We start from the raw sequence: 23,822 nt of genomic DNA, 5'->3' as shown, positions 1-23,822 counted from the left end.
GAAAGAGACAGAAGGAGCAAAAGTTCAAGTTCTGATGTGGAGGGATGCTTGGTGAGTTCTGGGAATAGCAAGGATGACAGTTTGGCAAGAAAATTAAGGGAAAACATTTTTTAAGAGGTTATCTAAATAGGGTGGTGAAGGCCTGGGGCAGAGGTGGCCTAGAAGGGGTCAATGAGGGGGAAAGGGGACATATGTAATACTTCCAACAATAAAGATTTTTAAAAAGTGAGATGATTTAAGTAGAGTCAGGGGTGAGAAGGTGTATTACTTAGGGCTTTAGAAGCAAGAAATTAAAGTATTTAATAATTACATTTGCATTGTATAGGCAAAAGGGCCAACTCGATAAAAAAAAAAAAATGTGCTATTCTGCTATCCTGGTGCTTACAAACTTCCTATCAGCCCTCCTTGTACTCCATTATAAGGGCTCTGGATGGTACTTGGCTGCAGGCTTTGAGGAGTGAAATCATCTAAGTTCACTCTTGCTAACATGTTGTAACTTGACTCTAGGGGCCAAGGGCCAAAGCGTGGAGACTAGTTTTTAAATTAAAATATTCCAGATGGAGAACGTTAATGTTGGTCCAGAAGATAGTGTGAGAGACGTGGTCAGAGTATGAATACACTTACTTTGAAGAAGAGCCAACAGGATCAGCTAGTTGATTGGATGTGGTTTTGAGATTAGAGAGAAAGAAAGATGACTCCAAAGGTTTAAGCCTCAGACCAGGGGTGGGCAACCCCTGGCACGCGTGCCAAACATGGCACGCCAGTAACTTTTACTGGCACACGAAACCCTCTCTTATAATCTTCCATTTACAATTTTTTTCTTAATATCAACTTTTTTATTTTTCAGATAAATTCAGTCTAGGTGCATCTTAGATAAATAAATAATTTTACATAACAAGTTATGTTAAAGACCATAGACCCTCTCCCTTCCTCTCTGTATAAAATCAATAAAATATATTTTTTAAAAAAGAATCATTTAACTAAAAAATAAATGAATAAATAAATAAATAAATGTATTTTTCGTCATCATCTACTGTGCTTTTGTCGCTCGAATGAATTTTATTATTTCTTCAAGGTTCTTCACATACGTACATCTTAAGAGATATCAAGTAGGCGTAACATGTTCTCAAAAAATTAGGGTTGGCATGCAGAAGAATTTTGAGTCAGAGATTTTGCTGGTTTTGGCACGCACTCACAAAAAGGTTGCCCACCCCAGCCTAGACACTTGAAGGTTAGAGTTGACAGTGAGATGAGAAAGCTGAAGAGGAGGCAGGTTGAGGGTGAAGGAAGAAAAGTTTGGTTTTGTAAATGTTGAATGTAAAATGTCTATTAGACATCAAAATAAAAATGTTTAGCTATATGAATTCAAATAAAAAGGTATTACCAGTCTTTTCTATGAATCCCATATGCAAAAACCATTTAATAACTTTCTGGTACCAAACCCTGTCATTATGTATTTTTTTAATGTTTAGGTTAGAATTTATAAATCAGCATGCAAATATTTTAATACTATTCAACAGAGTGAATTGTGTTTATATGCATATATGATAGTATTTTTTTTCTTAAAAGGCAACAAAGTATTTATGGTTTCTGTCTGGTAACTTTATGATTCCAATTAGAAAAAAAAAGGGAAGAAGAGAACAAGCTTATTTTTACTTTTAGAGAGGCGATGCTCCGAGACAGGATTTTTCATGATGTTGCTGTGTGAAGACAGACCATCACATCCTCATGGCCTCTTTTCATTGGCCAAGTATTTAACTCTTGATAACAGAAACCCATGGTTTTTAAAAATAATTTTCTATATTTATAATTAATAATACTATTTCAGAGGGGAAGGGTGGAAAGAGATTAACCAAAGAATGTACAGGCATATATGCATAACCCATGGACACAGACAATAGTGCAGTGAAGTACTGGGAAGGAGGCAGGAGCTGGGTGTAGGGGGTCAATGGAGGAAAAGGGGAATACTTGTAATAAATAAAATAAATTAAAAATATAATACACTCTAATGTCCTTTATAGTGACAAGAAGTGAAGACCATATCTCTGGCTCTTCATGCATGCTCTGGTTGTCCTGGGTTTATTTCCCCTCAGGATGCTTATGTAGTCGTTGCTAGAAACGTGGGCTCCTCCTGACATGGCTTTAGGGAGAGGTGGCAATAACAATTCTTGTTTACTTCAAAAACTTTGTATGGGAAAACCATCTGCGTCTGAGCCAAAGAAAGTCTACTGTAGAGGGTTCTAGTTAAGTGACTCTTTACCCTCGTTAGATTATATTTTTTCATCCATAGGTAAGATAAATGAGAAAAACAGTAGATATAATACATATTTATTGAGTGAGCATTTTTTCTTCCAGTCAGGTGAATATTTTTATTTTACTTAATATTTTGAACTGGGATTATTTTAAATAAGATTTATTGAAACCAATGCTTTCATGTAATTCAAATTTCTGAATGTAGTCACTTGTCTAATCCAATAATTTTATGTGAAGTGTGGAAATAATATTTTTTTACTGATCATTCTCGTTGCTATATGCAACTTAAAAGTTAATTTACTTCCTTTGTCAAACGAGCTTTGAAAGCTTGTCTAGAATACTGAAAATATCATCTTGATAAAATGAACTGTGCTTTCCCCTTTAAGCACCACGCATTCAAATTGGAAAATGTAGTGTATCCTCACCTAAAAAGCTATCTACAATTCCTCTCATAACAAAGTTATTGTTGTCCATTTTAGGAATACCCATTTCACAGATACAGCAGATCTAGTACTACCAAATTGAGCATTCACCATATGCAAAATAAATGCTTTTTTAAAGCAGATGTGTACTTCTTTAAAACTTATATTACACTACTTATGACAATGTGTGGAAATAAACATGTTCCTCAAAAGTCAAACATATTTGAGCTAAATAGTACTGTGCTCAGTATTTTTATCTAAGACTTGAATAATTACTTCTTAGAAATCTTATTTTTTCTGAAAGTTTTAAAAACAAAAACTACTTGATCTTTGGAATTTTGCTTATCTTTTAAACAAATATAAAAATTGAAAAACTGGATTAGAAACAAAATGCTTTGCATCTCTTTTATTTGTAAACCCATTTTATATAGTTTATTGCAATTTTTCAAAATAGTTGAGGATTAACTCACTCTTAAAAGTTTTAAAATTGCCGAGACCGGTTTGGCTCAGTGGATAGAGCGTTGGCCTGCGGACTGAGGGGTCCCAGGTTCGATTCCGGTCAAGGGCATGTATCTTGGTTGCGGGCACATCCCCAGTGGGAGATGTGCAGGAGGCAGCTGATCGATGTTTCTCTCTCATCGATGTTTCTAACTCTCTATCTCTCTCCCTTCCTCTCTGTAAAAAATCAATAAAATATATATTAAAAAAAAAAGTTTTAAAATTTATTTTACTAGTCATCTATGTCCCTCTCATTTACCATAAGAAATAATTTTGACAGAATAAATGAATTGAAATCATTAAGGACAAAAATATTTGAATTGAAACTAAGTCAAATACTGACCAAACACCTTCTAAATGTCCTTTATGTACTATGAAAGTGCATTTTAAGTCCTATACTTATATGGTTCCTAAATATTTTTTTATATTTCAACAGTACCATTTGCATTCCTCCTTCTATGAAAAATAGCACAAGTTGGGTGCTTAAATCCACACAACTGCTATTTTGCATTATTTCCTACAGTCCAGGAGAATAAATTTCTACACTGAACACAGAAGACACTTCATAGTATTATCTCCACGTGTGGGATTAATCTATGGATGTTTACAAAATAACTTGATTTCATGAAAGAAAATTATATTTTCTACGTCATTAAGATCATAATATAATAATGTTTCAAGGCTAAACGTCCTTTTGTATTTTTACTGATTTGCCTGATTTCAAAAAGCAAGTAGTGCTGAATCATTTCAATAACAGATTAGAAAGCAGATTTTTCAACTGTCTACTTTTGTTCCAATATATTTTATATTACCTGCCATTCTTACATGGTCTAATGGTCTCATAAATTTAAAATACACCACCATTTTTAGGCTATATCTCTATTTAGTACATACAACATGGAATATATGCCTATTCCCTTATTGATGTAAACAAATATAAATACCATATCCTAAAGTACAAATACCATGCCATAGCTCTGCTCATTTTGTGTGTTGAAAATCATTCCAAAGTAACCTCATGTATGATGGCAATTTTTCAAGTAATTACATTAATACACACAAAATAAGAAGCAAAGAGATAAATTATTAACCAGACCAATTAGACATTTAGATAAAACATCACAAGAGTGCGTAGTCTCTCAGCAGGTTTTCCTGATATAACTTTTCTAAAGGCCCATGGACTTGTCCATAAACCTTTATGTTGTTTCTAGAAGAAAATGCAGTCTGTCCCTGAAGTCACACTGCCATGAGTCTAAGGGTTTCTTTTTGTGAAGAGAAATATGTTCCCAGATGTCTGAAACAATTTTCCATTTTCTTGATGCATGAGAGACATTTCTGTTCCCTCAGGAATATTACAGATACTTCAAATGTTTAATTTAACAATGTGACCTAGTTTACAACATTCAGAACCTAGATGTTTGGTTTTCCTTCTTATGAATATATGAATTTTCAGTACTGTAAAGTAAACAAGCACTTTATATGAAAAGACTTAAGGAATGTCTTTGCCTACAGTTATGCAAACTATGACTGAAATAGAAGAACTAGTGCATGCCCACTTCAAAAACTTGCTTGCAAACTCTATTTAATACTTGTATATTGTTTTAGCATAGTCACTTGGAGGCATATTTTTCAGGGCCAAAAAATCGTCTTATACGCCGGCAAATACGGTACTCGTTTTCACAAAATGTTCTTTTTCAGTCGTCGACGAGTATACTAAGAAAATATGGTAAAAAAAATATGGTTTATAGGAAGACAAGTTACAAACTGTTTTCATAACCAGCATCAAAAATACTATATAGAACCAAAATAAAAAAATTAGTCTGAAAAAGAAACGTTTTTAACAAAAAAATTGTTGGGGAAGGGGTTTAAAGGAGCTTTGAAAGTAGGTGCTCCTGAAACATCAGGAGAAAAAAATAAGAGAGAATATACAAGAATACAAGATAGAGCAGGTGGGGTAGGAGAAATGAACAACTGGCCTATTCCAAATCAAATGTGATAATTCTTTGATGTCTACATATTTTTAGGAAGAAGATACTTAAAAAAGAAAAAAAAAGCATAGCTCTCAAAATAGAGACAAATTCATTAGGGCAAATAGTCTAGTGTTTGTGTGTGCGTGTGTGTGAGTGGGAGCATAGTACTACCACAATTAAATTGAAATATAGGGTTGCTTCTTTGCTAAGTTATGTAACAACAGACACAACTACAAGACAGAAAATCACATGGCAGGAGAGGGAAAATCCTAAACAATGCTAGTAAACTGAGGGAAAATTTTATAAAGTTGGCCAAATATCCCTTACCTATGCAGCTTCTAACACATTCCTGGAAAATGAGTTACAGACTGAACTAGATCTAGCTAGTTCAAAAGGCATCATTGTTGTAATTTTGTTCATTCATTTAAAAATATACAATCCAGCGAATCCTCAATTGCTCATTAGAAGAAGAACAGATGAGCAGCCCTGCCTCTGCAGATTTCCAAACATAGGGCAGAGAGACAGTGTGAATGATACTTATAATTAGATAGGTATATACGTAAAACATATGCCTTCTGACTTATTTTCGTATGATACCAGTCCAATGATGGGGAAAGAAGCTGGCTAAGCCGATTGACACCCGAAGCTGGTAGAATTCTGCAAATTGGCAATAAATGAAAAGAGAAATGAATGGGAATGAAAAGTTCACTGCCTTCTGTACTTAGTTTCTACTTTATTCCAATGCATCATGTTGCCTAACACTTGCTTATCCTATATAATAAAAGGCAAATATGCAAATCAACCAAATGGCAGAACCACTAGTCACTATGATGTGAATTGACTAGCAGGGGGCAGACACTCAATGCAGGAGCTGCCCCTGGTAGTCAGTGCACTCACTCCCACAAGGGGAGTGCTGCTCAGCCAGAAGCCGGGCTCATGGCTGGCGAGTGCAGCGGTGGTGGCAGGAGCCTCTCTCACCTCCACAGCTAAGGATGTCCAACTGACTGACTTGGCCTGCTCCCGCAGGGCTAAAGCCATCAGTCAGGGCTGGGCTGAGGGAACCGCCCCCCCCCCAAGTGTACGAATTTCGTGCACCGGGCCTCTAGTATAGTACATAAAGTTCAAGGCTGTAAAATGTATGTCAGATTAGAAAATGGTAAGAACACCAAGGTCAGGGTTCTTATAAAGATAAGAGTTGCTGCGGCTTTCTATCCCCAATTCATTCCCATCTCTATGTTATTTATCGGTGGAACAGAGTACCTACCAGTCATTATCCTTCCACACCTGACTGGAGGTTAGCATTTTTAAGGGATCTTTCATTTATGTATATTTATGTATGTTTACAAATATTAGACTGTCCACTGGTGATACTGCAGATTGATGTACTGATCTTGATTTTAAGATTATTGGCTGTAGAGTTATAACTGAAAAATTTTAAGTTTTTAGTGAAAAAGTATGTAAAGGCTGCTACACGACTTTATTTCTGTTGGTTTCCAAGAGTTCCTTGAAATATTTTTCTTTCAAAAGGATATTTTAATGGTGAGTTCTCAATCTCAAAAATTACCACTCTGAAGAGGTGGTAAAATTTTTGCTTTTTTCACACTGGAATTTGAAATTTAAAGTAAGATTTTTAAAATGTGCTATAATTGCAGAATTTTTATGAAATAAAAACGTTCAGTGGCATAAGGATTCCAAATCTATATTTAAAGTATAATATGCTATCTCAGATGCCCTCAGATGCTTCCATTATGTCTCCTGGATGCAATGTGTTCTTTCAATCTTTTCTGAAAAGAAAATGTGTACTTATAGGATCATTAGGATAATTAACTTGAAATTGAGAAAATCTGTATGTAGCACTGTTGATCACTTGATACTGCCTACACTAAGTTGAGACCTATTGTTTTGAAAAATACATTTCACTAAAATGGCACAGATTGAAGAGTACATTATAAATTAAGTTAGAATTCCCTTAAATGGGTTCACTAAAAGTCTGTTTCACTATACCTCATTTTCATTAACTTTAGAAGAAGTAGTTTTCCAGAGTTAGCATCTCATGTAATATCTATACCATCTCTAAGACCATTGAATATGGATGATTTATTTCATAAGCCTTTCACATCAAGGATTTATTAAGAGCTCAGTAAAATATATATATATATATGTTTGTGAATATACATTTTTGACCCAGTGCAAAATAATTGAAAATTAGCCCCTTATCTGTATGTAGGAACTTTTATGTTCAAAATTACCAGTCAAAACACTATGTATGAGTTCTCTTTCTCTTTGTCAAAGAATTTTGAGGGGAAAATGTTCTTAAAATAAATCAGGCAGGGATTCAATGGGGTGGGGTGTGTCTTGAATAAAGGATACATTGTGAATACAGCATTTTTTTAAAAGATCCACTCTCAGAATTCCACATCTTACTTTGGGGAACGTATTATTTTACAAGACTCCAGGAATTAAACAATATGTAAGAGTTTAAGTGTTCAATTTACCAGATTATCCTCCATTCCTTGTCTCCAAAATGCAAGGCCAGTGATAGTCACTAGAACACATTTTCTGTAAACTGAAAATCACTAGACAGGAAATACATTTATCATAATAATTTCCTATAGTCATCTAGTTCCTTGTGCCCATTAAAAGTACATTTGAATATGACAGAGTTTCAGATAAAAACAATGAAGCATCACGATGAGAGCTGAAATATGGCTTCATAGGAATCAGGGCTTCATTTAATTAGCTTTGATTATGTATTTGTCTTTTATTTTCGTAATAGTTCACATCACTGGCATGAACTCATACGCCAAACTTTTCCAATTTTAGTTATTACCAAAATTTACAAACTTGACATAAAGATTACATTGTATTTACAAAGAACTTGGCACTTACAGAATAAATTATTCACTTTTTAATCCAGACTAGGGCCCCCATGGTTCAGGCAAAGGGGAAAGCCTGATGTCTTATTATATACTATGCTACATAGACAAGAATAAGTTTCCAGCTGGTAATTCCTCCACAGTGCTGTCCCTGTTGCTGAAAACAAGTACCTTTCATTTCTAATCCATGGAGAGTGTAGAGCAGGTATCAGTCCAGAGAGAGCAAAGGTTGCATGTTTTCTTCCTCATTTTTATCCATGCGTTTTAGGACTGTAGGATCCACTACTGATTGGGATCTGGAAATGATAAAGCCAATGTTAGTGAGCTATCACCAAATAATCACATTCTCTTGTCTGTCCTTTCTCCATGATTGCTGCTCTCACTGAATAGGACTATCTCCCTTTTCATCAAGGGATTTATAAGCTGAGAATGCTGCACATGCAGAGAGAGAGACAGTTTCTGTGGGTTTTTGCTTCCGAGGAAACAATCCCCTCTGGTCTCTAAATGGAATATTCAACAGCAAAGATCCTAAATACACAATAATAGGTTTAAGTTCATTTAAAACATAAATATTTTTATTGATTTCAGAGAGGAAGGGAGAGGAAGAGAGAGAGACAGAGAGAGAGAGAGAGAGAGAGAGAGAGAGAGAAATATCAATGATAAAACAGAATTATTATTCAGCTGCCTCCTGTATTCTCCCCACTAGGGATTGAGCCCGCAACCCAGGCATGTGCCCTGACCAGGAATCAAACTGTGACCTCCTGGTTCATAGGTCAATGCTCAACCTCTGAGCCACACTGGCTGGCCGAGCAATAAGGTTAAGTTCTTTGAGACTGGGACTTTCTACTGTAAGACAGATGTACTAGTATTCCAAATGGGAAATTATTACAGTAAAATTATTGTTATGGGACCTAAACTAAAAATGATAGGAGCCTTGAGTCCTGTCTTAAAGAGTTCTTCGAAACACATTCAACCTAAATGTGCATGTTTGAACCAACACATTTTATTTTTCATGATCACATTAGGAAAAAAAGTCAAAATTTGAATGTGAGTTTTGTTCCGTTTCCCACTGGACTGTTTGAATAAAATCAATCTTATTCTTGAAATTTTGTGAAATGTTTTAAGACTTTTGAAAAGTTAAAACCCCAGAGGCTTGGTGAAAATGACAAAGGGATTAGGAAGTACAAACTGGCAGTTAGAACAGGGTCACAGGATGTAAAGTACAGCATTGAAAATATGGTCAACAATAGGCAATATATAGTCAACAATAGGCAATATATAGTCAATAATAGTCAATATATAGTCAACAATAGGCAATATATAGTCAATAAGTCAATATATAGTCAATATATGTGGTGTCAGGTGGGTGCAACACTTATCGGGGGATTGCTTGGTAAGTTATACAAGTGTCTAACTTGCTTATATAGTACATAAAGCACTTAAAAAATTTTTTTAACTTAAGTTAAAACCCCTCTTGTCTCGGCAGCAGCTCTTTATGGCTAGCAAAGCAAATACTTTGAAAACCCCTTCCACAGGCCTTTGATAGCAGGTGGGAATTATATATTAGGAAACAACATAAAACGGGCAAGGAGGAGAGTTAATGAGACATGCTACTGTTGGGGCAGGAAGCTGCCATCGTAATAGCTCCAGCATTAAGGAAGCAGCTGCCCTTTTACAATTCTCCGCGGTAATGAATTTTCCCCCTGCTGCTGCCTGCATTCCAGCCAATTGGCTATCGCCATGCCTCTTAACAGACCTCATTAACTTTCAAACAGAATGACTATAAGCTAAACTACAACTGCACATGCTAATGAAAAAGAAAAGCAATGGAACTAATTATCAAAGCAAAAATAATTGCAGGATTAACTGATAAAGTCAGTCCTTCACTTAAATAAACTTAAATTCCTTTCTAAAGAGAGAATGAAAGGAAGGTGGGAATGCTAACACAGGGAGGTTTTAGTTCATAATTCATTATTACCGTTTTACCTCAACGCTAGGCATTAGATGCCTAGGTCAGAAAGGAAACTGGCCGAAGTTGAATGTGTGTCTATGGGGAGAGCAGGATAGAGGGGGGCCCAGAGGGAGGGAGGGTAACAATAATAATTTATCTTGGAAAAAAGTACAATGAAATACATTTTAATATTTAGCAATCAGACCTTTAACACTGTTTTTCTTAGACAACTAAAAAATTGGTTTCCCAAGATTACTGCACTAAAGTATTAGCTTGATACCGGTACCCACTGCACCATATATTCCATGAGCAGGGACCTATCAGTGTCTCTCCTGATGCAAACACAATGTGTTCCACAGGCTGTTACACAGTAGGATCTCAAGGTTTTAACTTCTACTCAATAAATAGTTTCCATACTGAAAAAATTCAGTATTAAGCATTCAAAATGAATAGCAATTTATCCTGTGGAGAAATTCTTAACAGAAAATGTATTTTTAAATTCTCATAAAGTGAAGTCTATTGTTTAAATGTTGAGATCTAGCTAATAACATTAAGGAGTACACACCAAAGCTCTTCAGACAATGCAAAGGACACAACTTAAGCATTTGCCAAAATGTTTTGTGAAAACACACATCACACACACACACACACAATCTTTTAAATCTTTATGGTCCTTGCCTATTTTTTTTAAAATATTAGAGGATATGATGACTTTAATAACATTTGAAATTTTAGTGGTCCATACCATCTGGGATTAATCCTGGCTTCTCAGCTGCAATAGAGGGTGTTGTCCATCCTGAAGTCATAGGACATCTCAACAGTCTCAACACAGCCTCTACTGTCTTTGCCATAACTTTTATTTTTTACTAAAACAAATAATTTAAATTTAATTATCCAGGTATCGCTCATTCATTTATTATGCATCTACTATAGCAATATTATACTATACCTTAGTGTTTAAGAGGCTAGATTTTGAACAGAAGGGATTCCAGTTCTGCTATTTGCTGTCTCTGTGACTGTGGAAAGCTACTTAAACTTCCTAAAAGTTTGTTCTCTTATCTATAAAATAGGGGACATAGCACTTATATCATACAGATATATTAAGGATCAGATGCAATAATTTATGCGTAAACCCCAGCACAAATACTGGCAGACAGCACATGGTAGCAGTCAAGGAAATGACATGTGGAATACTATTGCCTGTGTTCCCATATTAGCATCACTACTTTGTAGCTGTGTGACATGGGGAAGTTACTTACCTTCTCTGTATTGGGTCTCCTCATTAATAAGTTTGGACTACTACTACCTAGTTGTTTAGAGAAGCAAAGGAGTCAATATATATTTTAAAAAGCATTAGTTAGGTTTTGGCATGTAATAGCAATAGATATTAAATATTCAATAAAACTGAAAGTCATATTTGCATAACAGTATTGTTGCTCACTGAAATTGTTATGTGCCAGGCACTGTCCTAGGTATTAGAGATATGAGGTCAAATACACTTGCCCAGTTTAAGGCACCCACAATCTACTGAACTTTGTGTCTTTTCACGTGACTATACTATTCCTCCACAATTTTACACAGGGGGACAAGTCTTCTTCCTACACACCTAGCTAAATTCACCCCACGGAAGAATTATCTACAACTCTTTGAGTATGACATAAATCTGAAAAAGAAAATAGAGAAGTGGGGAACTGCCATTTCTTGAGATGGAGAAGATGAGAGTCAAGTAAAATAACTTTCTTAATCTCATTCTTTCAGAAGTTTTCCAACAGAACAATAAGAGCTTCCTATGATACAAAGCCTATACCAAACAAAGAATGTCTAAAAAACATAAGCAGCCCACATCAGAAGCAAGAAACTCCAGGGCTGGGAGGTCGATGTGCTATGAGCCAAGTGTGCAGGGAACAAAATAGCCTAATTAATTGGAGAAAAAAAATCAGGATCCATAAAGACTTCAAAAGGTTGGATAGACTGGGCCAAATCTAACAAGATGGTATAATCGATTAAAGTAATGTGCTTGGAGGAAAAAGCTATACTTAGAAATAGAGAATTATGAGAATTTGGAAAGAGACTTACTAGTTTTAGGCAGTACAATACGAGTCAGCAATGTGCTCTGGCTTCCTGAACAAAACAACAACAGAAACAAAGGCCAACGAAGTCCACACTGTAAAGCCAGAATTCTGAAACCTCAGTGCAAGTAGTAACAGTGTCAGATGCTACCTGTTCAGTTCTCAACATGGCACTTAAAAAGGGGCCACTGACAGACAGTAGAGGAATCCTTCATTTATCAGCCTGTACCTAGTGAGCACCCTGTGTGCCAGGCCCTACTCCAGGTACTGGGGATGCAGAAGAGAACAGGGTAGACAAAAACACTGAAGTCTCCATGAAGCTTACACTGGGGGGTTGGGTATAAAATTAAATAAAATAAGGCACTTCACGGACTGGTAAATGCTATGGAAAAAAATAATAAAGAAGGTGACTAGAATGAGGAAGAAGAACTGATTAGGACCTGGTGATTGAGGAAGATCAAAAGACCTCTTCAGCAAACGACCTTTGTGGGCCAGCCATTGGACAATGTAGGAAAAGAGCATTCCAACCAGAGGTGACAAGTATAAAGACCCTTCGACAGGAACAAGAGGCAGAGGCTGAAGGAGGATAAAAAGGACGTTGTGTCTGAAAGGTAGGAGAGGAAAGAAAAGGTAAACAAACAGAAAAGAGAGGTAGGCAGGATCAGATCATGTAGCACCATGTCAGCCCCAATATGGAGTTGATTTTACACTGTATAATCAGCGGACATTAAAGAGTTAAAGCAGAGAAGTGAAATGCTCTGATTTTGAGCAGAGTACAGCTAAGGTCTTGGATGTTATCGAGAGAAATGTGCTCAGAGGAGAGGATTACCTTAGTTAATATTTCTTTAAGTCATGGAAGGAAAAGCTTAAAGAAATGAGCATTGCTAGTTGGCCAAAGAAATGACCTACGTCAGTTGTCTTCGAATCTTTATATAGCTCAGTTCTGCAGTGAGGGTTCTCTGTGTCATGCTGTCATGGGAGGGAAGGCAAAGTTCATGTCAACAACATAGAAGACTTTACATCTCATGAATTGGAAACCCTGTTTCACTGCATATAGACTATGTAACTTTGGAGATACAATTACAATATGTGTTTGACAGGGTTGCAGTGAGGATCAAACGAATGTTACAAAAAAAAAAAAGGCACCTAGTAAGGGCCTAATTCATGAGAAGTATATAGTGAACAGTAGATTGCAACAACTAGTATTAAGATTATTATTTTAGCCCGGCCAGCGTGGCTCGGTGGTTGAGTGTCGACCTATGAACCAAGCGGTCGTTATTTGATTTCCGGTCAGGGCACATGTCCAGGTTGTGGGCTCGATCCCCAGTAGGGGGCGAGTAGGAGGCAGTCAATCAGTGATTCTCCCTTGTCACTGATGTTTCTCTCTCTCCCTTTCTCTCTGAAATTAATAAAAATGTATATTGAAAAAAGATTATCTTTTAAGAAGAAACCAGACATTTTGAGGCAATGGCTTTTAAATATTTTTATTTTAGAAAGCTTTTTGGAGAATTTGATGAAATATATACCTTAAAATGTACTATATATATATTCAAACCTTTTCATACACAGCTTTGAAGACAACTTTTAGTACTTAATAAACCCCTTCAAGAGCCCATCTGTGAACGCCATTGGTTAGGAGCACATAGAACTCAAATTAAGAAGTCCTGTTTTGAGAAAAGGGAGTTGAGAAGCCTACACTTGGTTTAAACATAAGCTTTATGCTTAGTGGAGAAATTAAAGCAGGAGGTGTCATTGGCCTTTTCATTCTCTCCAAGCAGAGGTAGAGCAGCCTAGGGAGAGGAAGACATCACACACACACACACACACACACACGCACGCACGCACGCACGCACGCACACACACACACACACACACCTACAGTAGTAACAGCAAAAAAAGAGACCAGCTCAGAGAACAGAAATGTCACTGCATGAGTCAGAGCAATGACAGAAGGACCATAAGGCTTTCATCAGGGAAGGATGCAAGACAGTGTTTGGGATGACATGGAAGATGCTCTTGGGTCCTGCCTGAGTTAGGTGAGGAGAGACTTGCAAGAGCTGTGGTTCCTTTTTTTCTATGATGGGAAATGAACCAATAATCAATAATACTTGTTACATTTTTCACATGAACCCTGGGCTGGTGTGGGAATTAGATACCTTCTATGTGCTACAGAATGCAAACTCAGTTATACATCTGCGCATGTCTGGCAACTCCTCCTCCCTCCATTGCTGGATGTACATTTTATCCACATTGGATCCAAAACACCTAGGAACATGCCTATTACAGATCATGTGTTCAATAAATATGTATTGATTGAAAGAAAATAGTCATGGGAATACTGTGAGAGTCAAAGCAGGGAGTCTGACTCAACAGTGAATTTTATAAAGATTAAAGCTGTAAGGAAGTAGAATGTTTTGCCCCAGGAATGGCTAGACCTTTGAACAGAAACCTGACAAAAATATTGTAAAGAGAACATAGCTTTGAATATTAGTGTTTGAAGGGGGTGCATGTGTGAGTGTTTGCTATGGATCCCTTTCTTCAAATGAAATCTTACACAGAAGTCTAATAAACTGCTTAGAAAGAAGGAGTCATTTTCATTGCAGTGGAGATGGGCACCATCCCCGCCCCACCTGCCTGGCCTGAGAAACCCAACCAGAACCCTGAAGTGTAATTTGAAAAATCACTGGATTTGGTGACTTCTTAGGGCCCTGCTAGACTATCTGTGAATCTTCAGCAACACTGGGTTCAGGTTAGCTCAAACGACTATCTTTGACTCAAAATTCCTAGACATCCAATCATGGGGACATAAAATGCTTTAAAATCTCACCGAATATTGCCTTCAAAAATATACAACCTGGAGTTAGACCTGGGCTGCCTCTGCCCTGACCCTAGCCAACTTCCCAGGTACCTCCCGCATACCTCTTCATGGACTTGGGGGAGAGCTCCTTTTCTACTTCTTTCACAGGCATGCTGTAGGAATCCACGTTATATTCACTGTCATCGTCATACTCGTGGTCGAGCAGTGTTCTTGCCCAGGTTCCCATGTCATAAGGGGGCAGCATTCCTCCAAACTCAGAGGGCAGGATCTCAGGATGAATTAGTTGGTGTAGACTATTTAGGTTGTTACCATGCAAAAATATCTACAAATACAAGAAGAGAGGTGGGGAAAACACACAGAGGAGAATCAGTATTACCCACTTGCTGTGGGGAGGGAGTACCAATAGCAAGAGCAGAAGCAAGAGTTTTCTATGCCCATTAAAATATTTAAGCCCCTTACCCACTCTGTGAAACAGGCAGGCTGATTCTGTCATCCTCGTATTTCATATAAAAATTCTGAGGTTAGGGAACTTTAAGTAGCTTCTAGAAGGTCTGCTAGTTATTGGGAGCTGGAACCAGAATTTGGTTTTCTGCTTCATAGCCAGGTTCATCAGAAGAATCTAATGTGCATGTTGATCTGTACATCATTCTGATGTTAGTTGTGCAAAGCTGATGATGTGCATAATGAATGCTATTAAAACAGATTCTTCTCAGAAGGGACTCATCTACTGCAAAGCCCATCCAAGTTACTGAGCCCCAAAGCTATCACTGGTATGGCCTTCTCTTTATCATCCGTAAAATGAGAACACTGTAACCACTAAATTACCACTTTGTAATGCAAAGTGTGTGATGTAAATAAAAGTAGATTAGCACCATCATAATGAAAGGTTAAGCGAAGGTTCATGTCCCACAGGACTTATGTTCTATAGCGTTTTCACCATCTTCTCTACTCAAGATTTCCATGTTTACTGTTCAAATAGAAAATGAAGTAATGGATTCAAAATGTAAAGCTGTATGCATATATTAATTATGGATAATACTGTCTACATAGAGCTTTTTTTGTTAAACTAAAAAATTATTCAAGCTACAGACTCAAGATCTGTTTCCCCATAAATTGCTACCTCTTTTCTTTCATTCCAATCTCAAAACTGCAAATCAGTCTTCTCAGATAAAGCATTGTCATCTCGTATAAAGTTATATAATATTTATTTAAGAAGTCTAATTTATAAATGACAGAAATGATTTCATACTTCAGGTTCAAAATGAATAGGCTAACACATTTGTCTTTGTTTTTCATACTTTTAGAATCTATTGAAGCTAATGTGTAGGAAAACAAAGAAAGACTAGTCTATAATATCAACTAAAATAAAAGGATGGGTGTCACCAATCAACAAGTGATTTCAATAGTGAAAGCAGATGAGTGCAAGTCACTGGCCAAAATAGGCAGAAAAAACAGCTGCCTGGAATATGTGAGGCGGGACCTACAGAGGTGGAAGATGTCATCTGTCCCAAAGTGCATCAAAGTAATTGCAAACTTTATACTTTCCCACTCCTATTTGCAGAGCACAACAGCCCAGGAAACACACACACACACACACACACACACACACACACACACTGCTAGGTTCTTCTCATAGGAAATTGAAGGAATTTTTCCTTGGAAAGTTAAGCTCCAGCATCTGAAACCCTTATTTTATTAGGTATATAACCTTTAGTTTATCAGATGCATTACTTCATGTAAGAAACCTTCTCTTTCAAGTCATGCAAGACGTATGGTAAGAAGTCCTTGGGGAAATCAACGTAATCCAGCACACTACTCCTCCCTTTTCACTAACACTCTGTTACCTCCTCTCTCAACACCACTTTCGGCTTTGGCCTTGTTTCCTCTTTCACTGAAAAAAAATAGGGCAACCAGATGATACCCACCCACCAGCATCTGTGCCCATATGCTTTGCCGTTGTTCCTAGTACAATGAAGGATAAACTACAAAGGCCAACCTCTCCACCTGTGTACTAGAATTCATCCTTTCTCTTCTACTCAATTTTACTTCCTAAGCAATTCTGTCTCTCTCGCATCATCAAATTTCCTCATTCTACTGGCTCTTTCCCATCAGAGAACAAGCATGCCAACTCTTCTATTCCCCTATCTATACAGATACATAAAACCTCTCTTGGACCGACTTCAGCCTCCAGTTATTATCCTATTTCTCTCCTTCGTTTATTGCAAAACATAAAAAAAAATTGTCTATATTTATTGTTCAAATATTCTCTCATTTTCCCTGAATCCAATGAAAATAGATTTTTGCCTTCCAACACAGTCAATTGCTCTTGTCAAGATTCTTTTCACTGCGAAATTCATTGTCTAATTCTCAGGCCTTATTTTCCTTGAACTCTCAGCACTGGGTATAGTAGATGACGATCCTCATGAACACATTTGTACTCAGGATCTTTTGATTTTCTCCTACATCGATCGATGTTCTTTTCAGTCTCTTCTGCTGATTCTTCCTCAATTACCCCAACATCTTAATGCCAGAGAGCCCCACGGTTCCATTCTTGAATTTATTCTCTTCTCTAACTAGACTCACTCCTTGGTGATTTTATTCACTCTAATGGCTTTAAATATTGTCCACACACGGAAAGTCCATATGTTAAATCCAACTTTTATTTTATTTTCTTAACCTGTGGCATTAAAGAAAATGTGCTAGGTGACTGAAGCCGAAAGGAGCATAGAATACTTTTGAAATTTAACAAGGAAGAGAAGAGTGAGTCCACCATATACTTGTCAGAACTAGAAGTAAAACCTGTCTGCTGTCAGCTCTTGGGAAGGGGCAAGACCACAGCCATGGACTAGCTGAAGAGTGCACTCAGGTAGTGGGTTGAAGCCTAGCCATTGGCTGCCAGCTCCAGCAAAGATGCTCTTTTTTCCGGGAGCATCTTGAAAGCAGAAGGAGGCCTTCATTCAAGAAACTAATACTGGCTCAGACAATGAACATGTCCGAAGTTCTCATGACAGCTAAGAAGTTTGGTTCTGCATGAAACATTCCTGGTATTGCTGAGAGTTTGAAAAGGAACCCCGTATAACACCTCAGGTGGGTGGTTATTCCTTCCCATCATCAATAGAGTATGTTGGAGACTCAAAGTCACTTAATTTAATTTAAGAAAATGAAGAACCAGGCATTTGTGCACTGGTGGGGGGGCATCTGAAGTATAAGGTGTTTCAGTAATATTGTGATATTGCATTAGTTGGAGCACTAGCAAGGAATTATAATCATTTTGCATTTGTACATTGATGACACAAATAAAAATCAAAGGTGCTTTAACCTATAATCATTTTCTCATATGAAAAATTCTAAGTCATGGACAGTTTTCATTAAAATGCTGAAGTTCAGAAATTTCACTTCCATGTGGAATAATGCTAGAAATGCATCTGTACAGGCATTGTTGGAATTGTCAGATTCAATCTAATAACCTCAAAACCTGAAGCTTTTTTGGTTTTCTAGACATGATCCTCTTCAGTCCTTTTCAACAGAACAGAGTCATGTTAAGATCATATCAGAACAACCACCCCTATACTCAAAGTCTTCCAAATCCTTCTCATTTCACGCTGACTGAAAGTCTGGATCCTTGTAGCAGTGTCCAAGGCCCGATATGACCCAGCACACCATCATCCCTCCTACCCAGTCCTCCGCTTCCCTTTCCTCCCAAAATAGCTCATCATGCTCCAGCCCTCCTGGTCTCCTCACTGTCTGTTACATTCACCAGGAGTATCTCTGCCTAAGGACCTTTGTATTCGCTATTCCCTCTACCTGGAACAGCATTCTGGGCAAACCCACATACTCAACTCTACTACATCCTAGCAGTGATTTAGAGCAACTTGCTTACCCATCTAGCCTAGTTTTTTTCTCTATAAAAAGAGAAAACAATAAGCCTTGCTTTGAGAATTAAATGAGTTAACTTATGTAAGGAAGTTAGAGCAACCTGTGGCAGAGTGACTGCCACAAAAGCCTTCACTAGTATCATTTGCACTGAAAGCCCCAGCAGGTGTTTGGGATCACCTGATTATCCTTTCATAACATTTGCAAGTGTTATTTGTGAGACCCATCACTCCATTTTTCTAAATTCTAAACTGTAAATTAATCTGAGACTCAGTGGTAGAAACAATTCCCAATATCCATTATAATTGTTTACTGAATTCCTCCTCCTAAACTACTGAGATATTTTCAGCAAATTCATAAACAGAAAATACTCTATCACTGATGTTTGATCCAAACATATGTTTAACAATTTTTTCTCATTCCCACTCCTCTGACACTGAAGTCACTGAAGTGCCTTTTCGTTCACTGAGGAACATGGAAAATTATCTTCCCTGTGGATTTAGAGCTATATTTTATTATGGAACTAATCATCTGAAAGTTGGTCACAGCACAATGGTAAAAATAGCTCCAACTATGGAGCTATTTTGATTCAAATATTGCTGTACCACTTCACAGCTGTATAAATGACTAAGCTAGTTACTTATCCATCTTTCCTCTGCTCTGAAATAGGACATAATGCTTACTAAGCTTACTTTCAGAGATGTTTGGAGGATAAAATAAAATAATGTCCATTAAAATGCATTTTTAAAATCAATATTATTAATTAATTAGAGGCCCAGTACATGAATTTGTGCACTGGTGGGGGGCGTGGCCTGTGGGTATCAGCCCTCTGTGGGAGTGCCACTCATCCTGGTCAGCCAAGTGGCGCCCCCACTGTAAGAGTGCACTGACCACCGGGGGGCAGCTCCTGCATTGAGCGCCTGCCCACTGGTGGTCAGAGTGCATCATAGCGACTGGTCGACTGGTCGTTCTGGTCATTCCACTTTTGGGTCACTGGGCTTTTATATGTATAGAAGACTAGAGGCCCAGTGCATGAATTCATGCCCGGGGGGATTGGGTGCAGGGCCGGCTCGGGGAGGGGCCGCGGGCAGTTGGCCAGCCCCGTCCCCTGGTCAAACTCCTGGTTTAGGGGACAATTTGCATATTAGCCTTTTATTATATAGGATAATAAAATGTGTTCAGCATTTACCATGTGCCATGCACTGTGCTAAATGCTTTCTATAAATTATCTCATTCTATGAAAAATAATTTTGTTGTATGTACTTTCAATATCCTCATTATTAGATGAAACCAAATCTAAGAACTCAGCTTGTAATTTAAAGGGATATTAATAGCTCTACAAATTAGAAATTTGTAGAAATAGTCTTTCTGAAGTATGTGATTGATCATGACAGTTCCCGCAAAATCATATTAACTACCACAAAATTCACTACATGCAATGCAATATATATATTGTGAAATAACTAACTCCACTTATCAATTTTTAAAATTATAGCTTTTGTCTAGGCCTACTTGATATTAACTATACCAATAACTATATAGTAACACGGCTTTTTTTTCTTTACTTTTAAACTGAGGCATTAATATATAATGAATGTGCTAAATGCTCTCCAAATTTGTGGAAAAATAGGAGAGCTGGTTTGAAATATTTCTCTCACAGATAACTGTTCAGAATTAATCACATGACTTTGAGAATTATAAAATGTCTTATATATTGAAGTTATAGGCAATATACAAGCACATTTACAATACTATTATGTACACCGTGTGCAACATAACTCATTGAATGGAGCAGGTGAAATGATATAAAGACAGAAACAATACCCTTTTCCGCGTCTTCTCCTTTAGGAAAGGCCGGATTACCGTATACAGGGCATGGATATACCACGGCTGGTTGACAAAATGAATTCCTCCGAATCGGGCTGGGAAACTGTCCTAGAGGAACATGAGGGAAAGAAAATCCAACGTGCTTTAATATCTGGCGAAGTTTTGGGAAGGTCATATGACAGACAAATTTTTTATTCCACACACTTAAATGAGATTATCTGTAGTTAGGAGAAGAAGGGAAGATATTTGTCGCATTAAACACTAACTTTCATACAAAAACAGAAACAATTTGTAATAAAGCAAATTCTTTGCAAGAATAGATTATTGATAAGAACTTCAGCATGTTTAAGAATGTCATATATTAAGCCTGCAAACTACCAACAGCCATTATAGGTCAAGAAACATAAATAAAAGACATTAGAAATTTGTCAAATAGTGAACCTATGATAGATAAGTGTTTCAATTAAATTATTATATTTATATTAAAGTGTATTTAAATTAAAATGGCTTATTAAATTTCACTGCAGTCATCTATAATGTGAACACTGTCAGATATCAAAACTCATTTTATTCTCTTTCTCTTATCAACTTTATAATGCACATTCTCCTTTCCTTATTTCAAACGTTAACAAAAGGAAATGCACTTAAGCAAAATAAACACCTAGAATTGTAGTGTAAGGAATTTGGAGATGGATTCTGCCAGAGTAAATAAAAGTCAAAACCCTCTGAGCTCGCCTCACAGATGGAAATGGGGCTCTTATAAGGCCAGCCTCTGCTTTGGCAAGAACTCACCCGTGTAAGGTTTGCACCTGAAGTCCCAAAGCCATTCCACAACAGGAAGGGATAAGTGAATTAACTGCGATATTTGACAGTGGTATGGATTCCACATAAACAGACCTGATTCTTGCTACTAGTTCAGAACGCCACACTGAATTGACTATTGATGTCTATTTTAAAAAGACTATACCACTACAAATGTCTCTCAAGTGACATCATCATAATTGGCATTCTTCTGGATTCTCCTTATAGCATTAACAGAAACAAAAGTAAAGAAACTGAAACAATTGTACATGTATTTTGTAAAATTAAATGCTCCCTGAACAAGATTCAAAAGATTAAAAACATGCATAATATAACCCCATTAATATATGTTGTTTGAGGGGACACTTATAAGCATTAGTAATTAATTAGTGTTTTGCATACTGATTTTTCAGAGCCCATGAGCATTTTTGCAAACTAATCTCTGTCTCTGAGAATAACACACTGTAAAAAACCCACATTACTTCAAACAATAAATAAATTAGAATAGCTAAAGGTAAAATGTGATTCCTTTTATGTCAATGTCATTACTTCTTTCATAAATATGTAGTTTCATTCATCAAAACATTATTATAATGGAAATAAATGAATCAGGAAGAAATGCAGACAAGTATGTTTCAAACTTATGACATTTTTATATATGAAAAGAAGATAACTAATGTATGTAAAATAAAAAGAATGCCAAGATAAACACCCATGTGCCCTCCGCTCAGCAAATCATTGGTAACCTTGAAGTTCACTGTGTTCATAGTCTTTCACCCTCCCCCACATTTTTAAATTTCACATTATATTTCAAATATAAGAATTTCCCTGGCTTACATTTTATAAATATTATAAAAACATAAATATTATATTTATTCTATATTTCATGTATTTTAATATTTTCATATATATATATATATACATATATATATATATATATATACTCCTAAAACGTACTAAGTACTTAGACTTCATAAAATCATCATCATAGTGGGTGTATTCTTCAGTTGTCATATCACATTGTTTTTGAGGTTCATTGTATTGATGTTTATACATGTTGTGCATAGCTAGAGTTCATTGTCACTGTTGTATAGCATACCATTATATGATACAAAACAGTTTACTTATTTTTCTTCTCTCCATGAAAAGAAAATTCTTTTCCAAATGTCTGCCATTACCAGAAATGCTGCCCTGCAGATTCCCTTCAGACTGTCCACCCCACTGCGATCCCTAAAGCAGTATGCTTCTAACACATACTCCTGAACGGGCGTCTGATCTCTCAGAGCAGAACTGAATGAACACCAGCTCTCAAGTTACTAAGCCAAAAGTCTTAGCTCAGTGGCTTTTAAACTTTGAGAATCATGTCCAGGTCATTTTTCTTCTATCCTGAAAAGATGAATATGCGCACGTATACACATAACTCACATAAGATGTCATGGGGTCTCCTGACTACATCTTTAGATACAGAACAACATGATCAGGTCATAGTTGAGATAGGGTGAAAGAGAAGGAAAGACACTGATTTGAAAACAACTACATCCTGGTTAAAATTCTGACTTAATGCCACCTCTCAGGCATCAGAGGCCAAAACAAGGCCATAATCCTTATTTCCTTCCCCTCACTGTCATACTTCTCATTTCCTTTCTCTCTCTTCTCCTGTGGTATTGCCACATACTTATATTATACCTTTTATAGTTGTCCCACAGTCCTTGGCTACTTTCTTCTGAGTTTTTTTGTTTGTTTGTTTTGCTTTTTCAGCTTTCATTATCTTTGCTTTTCAGTGGGCGGGGGGAGGTTCCATTGATATACGCTCAAGCTTAGAGAGTCTTTCCTCAGCCATGTCTAGTCGATTAATAAGGCCATCAAAGGCATCCCTCATTTCTGTTACAGTGTTTGTGGTCTCTGGCATTTCTTTTTAGGATTTTCATCTTTGCTTACATTTTCCATCTGTTCTTGCATGCTGTCTTCTTTATCCAGCAGAGCCCCTGGCATAGTCATCAAGGTTGTTTTGAATTCCTGGCCTGAGAGTTCCAACAGCCCTGCCATGTCTGGTTCTGACATTTTCACTATCTCTTCCAATTGTGTTATTTTGCCTGTTTTTTAGTATGCCTTACAATTTTTTCCTCATTACCTAGGCATGATGTACCCGGCCTAAAGGAACTGTTGTAAAGAGGCCTTTAGTAAGGTGGTGGTAAGGTGCGGGAAGAAGGGAAAGCATTTGATAGTCTAAGATAGGTCTTACTCTGTTAGTGAACCTGTGCCTCTAGACGTTGAACACACAAGTGTTTCAGATTTTTCTCTCCCCTTAGGTGGAGCAGGTAGCCTGGAGTGAGTATTTCCCTACCCCCAGATCAGTAAACTCTCAAATACCCCAGCAGGTTGGGCTCTGTTAACCAGCTTCTCCTGAGGGCAAACATTAAGAGCAGGGTGCTCTAGCATATTTCAAAATGTTTCCTTTGACTCT

General features: G+C 37.0%; 1 protein-coding gene across 2 annotated transcripts in view; it reads right to left on the bottom strand.

Annotated features, from left to right (window-relative positions):
• Window positions 1-6,194: 6,194 nt before the first annotated feature.
• The window catches only part of CLVS2 (clavesin 2), a 59,055-nt gene continuing 41,427 nt past the window's right edge, over window positions 6,195-23,822 (bottom strand). For both annotated transcript variants that reach the window (XM_015557838.1, XM_006778436.2), the window contains exons 4-6: window positions 20,555-20,665; window positions 14,959-15,179; window positions 6,195-8,315 (exon numbers count right to left, since the gene is read on the bottom strand). In XM_015557838.1, the coding sequence (XP_015413324.1) occupies window positions 8,228-8,315; window positions 14,959-15,179; window positions 20,555-20,665 (420 nt within the window). In that variant the 3' untranslated portion in view covers window positions 6,195-8,227. The remainder of the gene's footprint in view (window positions 8,316-14,958; window positions 15,180-20,554; window positions 20,666-23,822) is intronic.

This window comes from Myotis davidii, unplaced genomic scaffold, assembly GCF_000327345.1.
Source record: "Myotis davidii unplaced genomic scaffold, ASM32734v1 scaffold147, whole genome shotgun sequence".
NCBI classification, from domain to species: Eukaryota; Metazoa; Chordata; class Mammalia; order Chiroptera; family Vespertilionidae; genus Myotis; species Myotis davidii.
The sequence above is the reverse complement of the archived record's forward strand: the minus strand, read 5'-3'. Positions and strand labels throughout refer to the sequence as shown.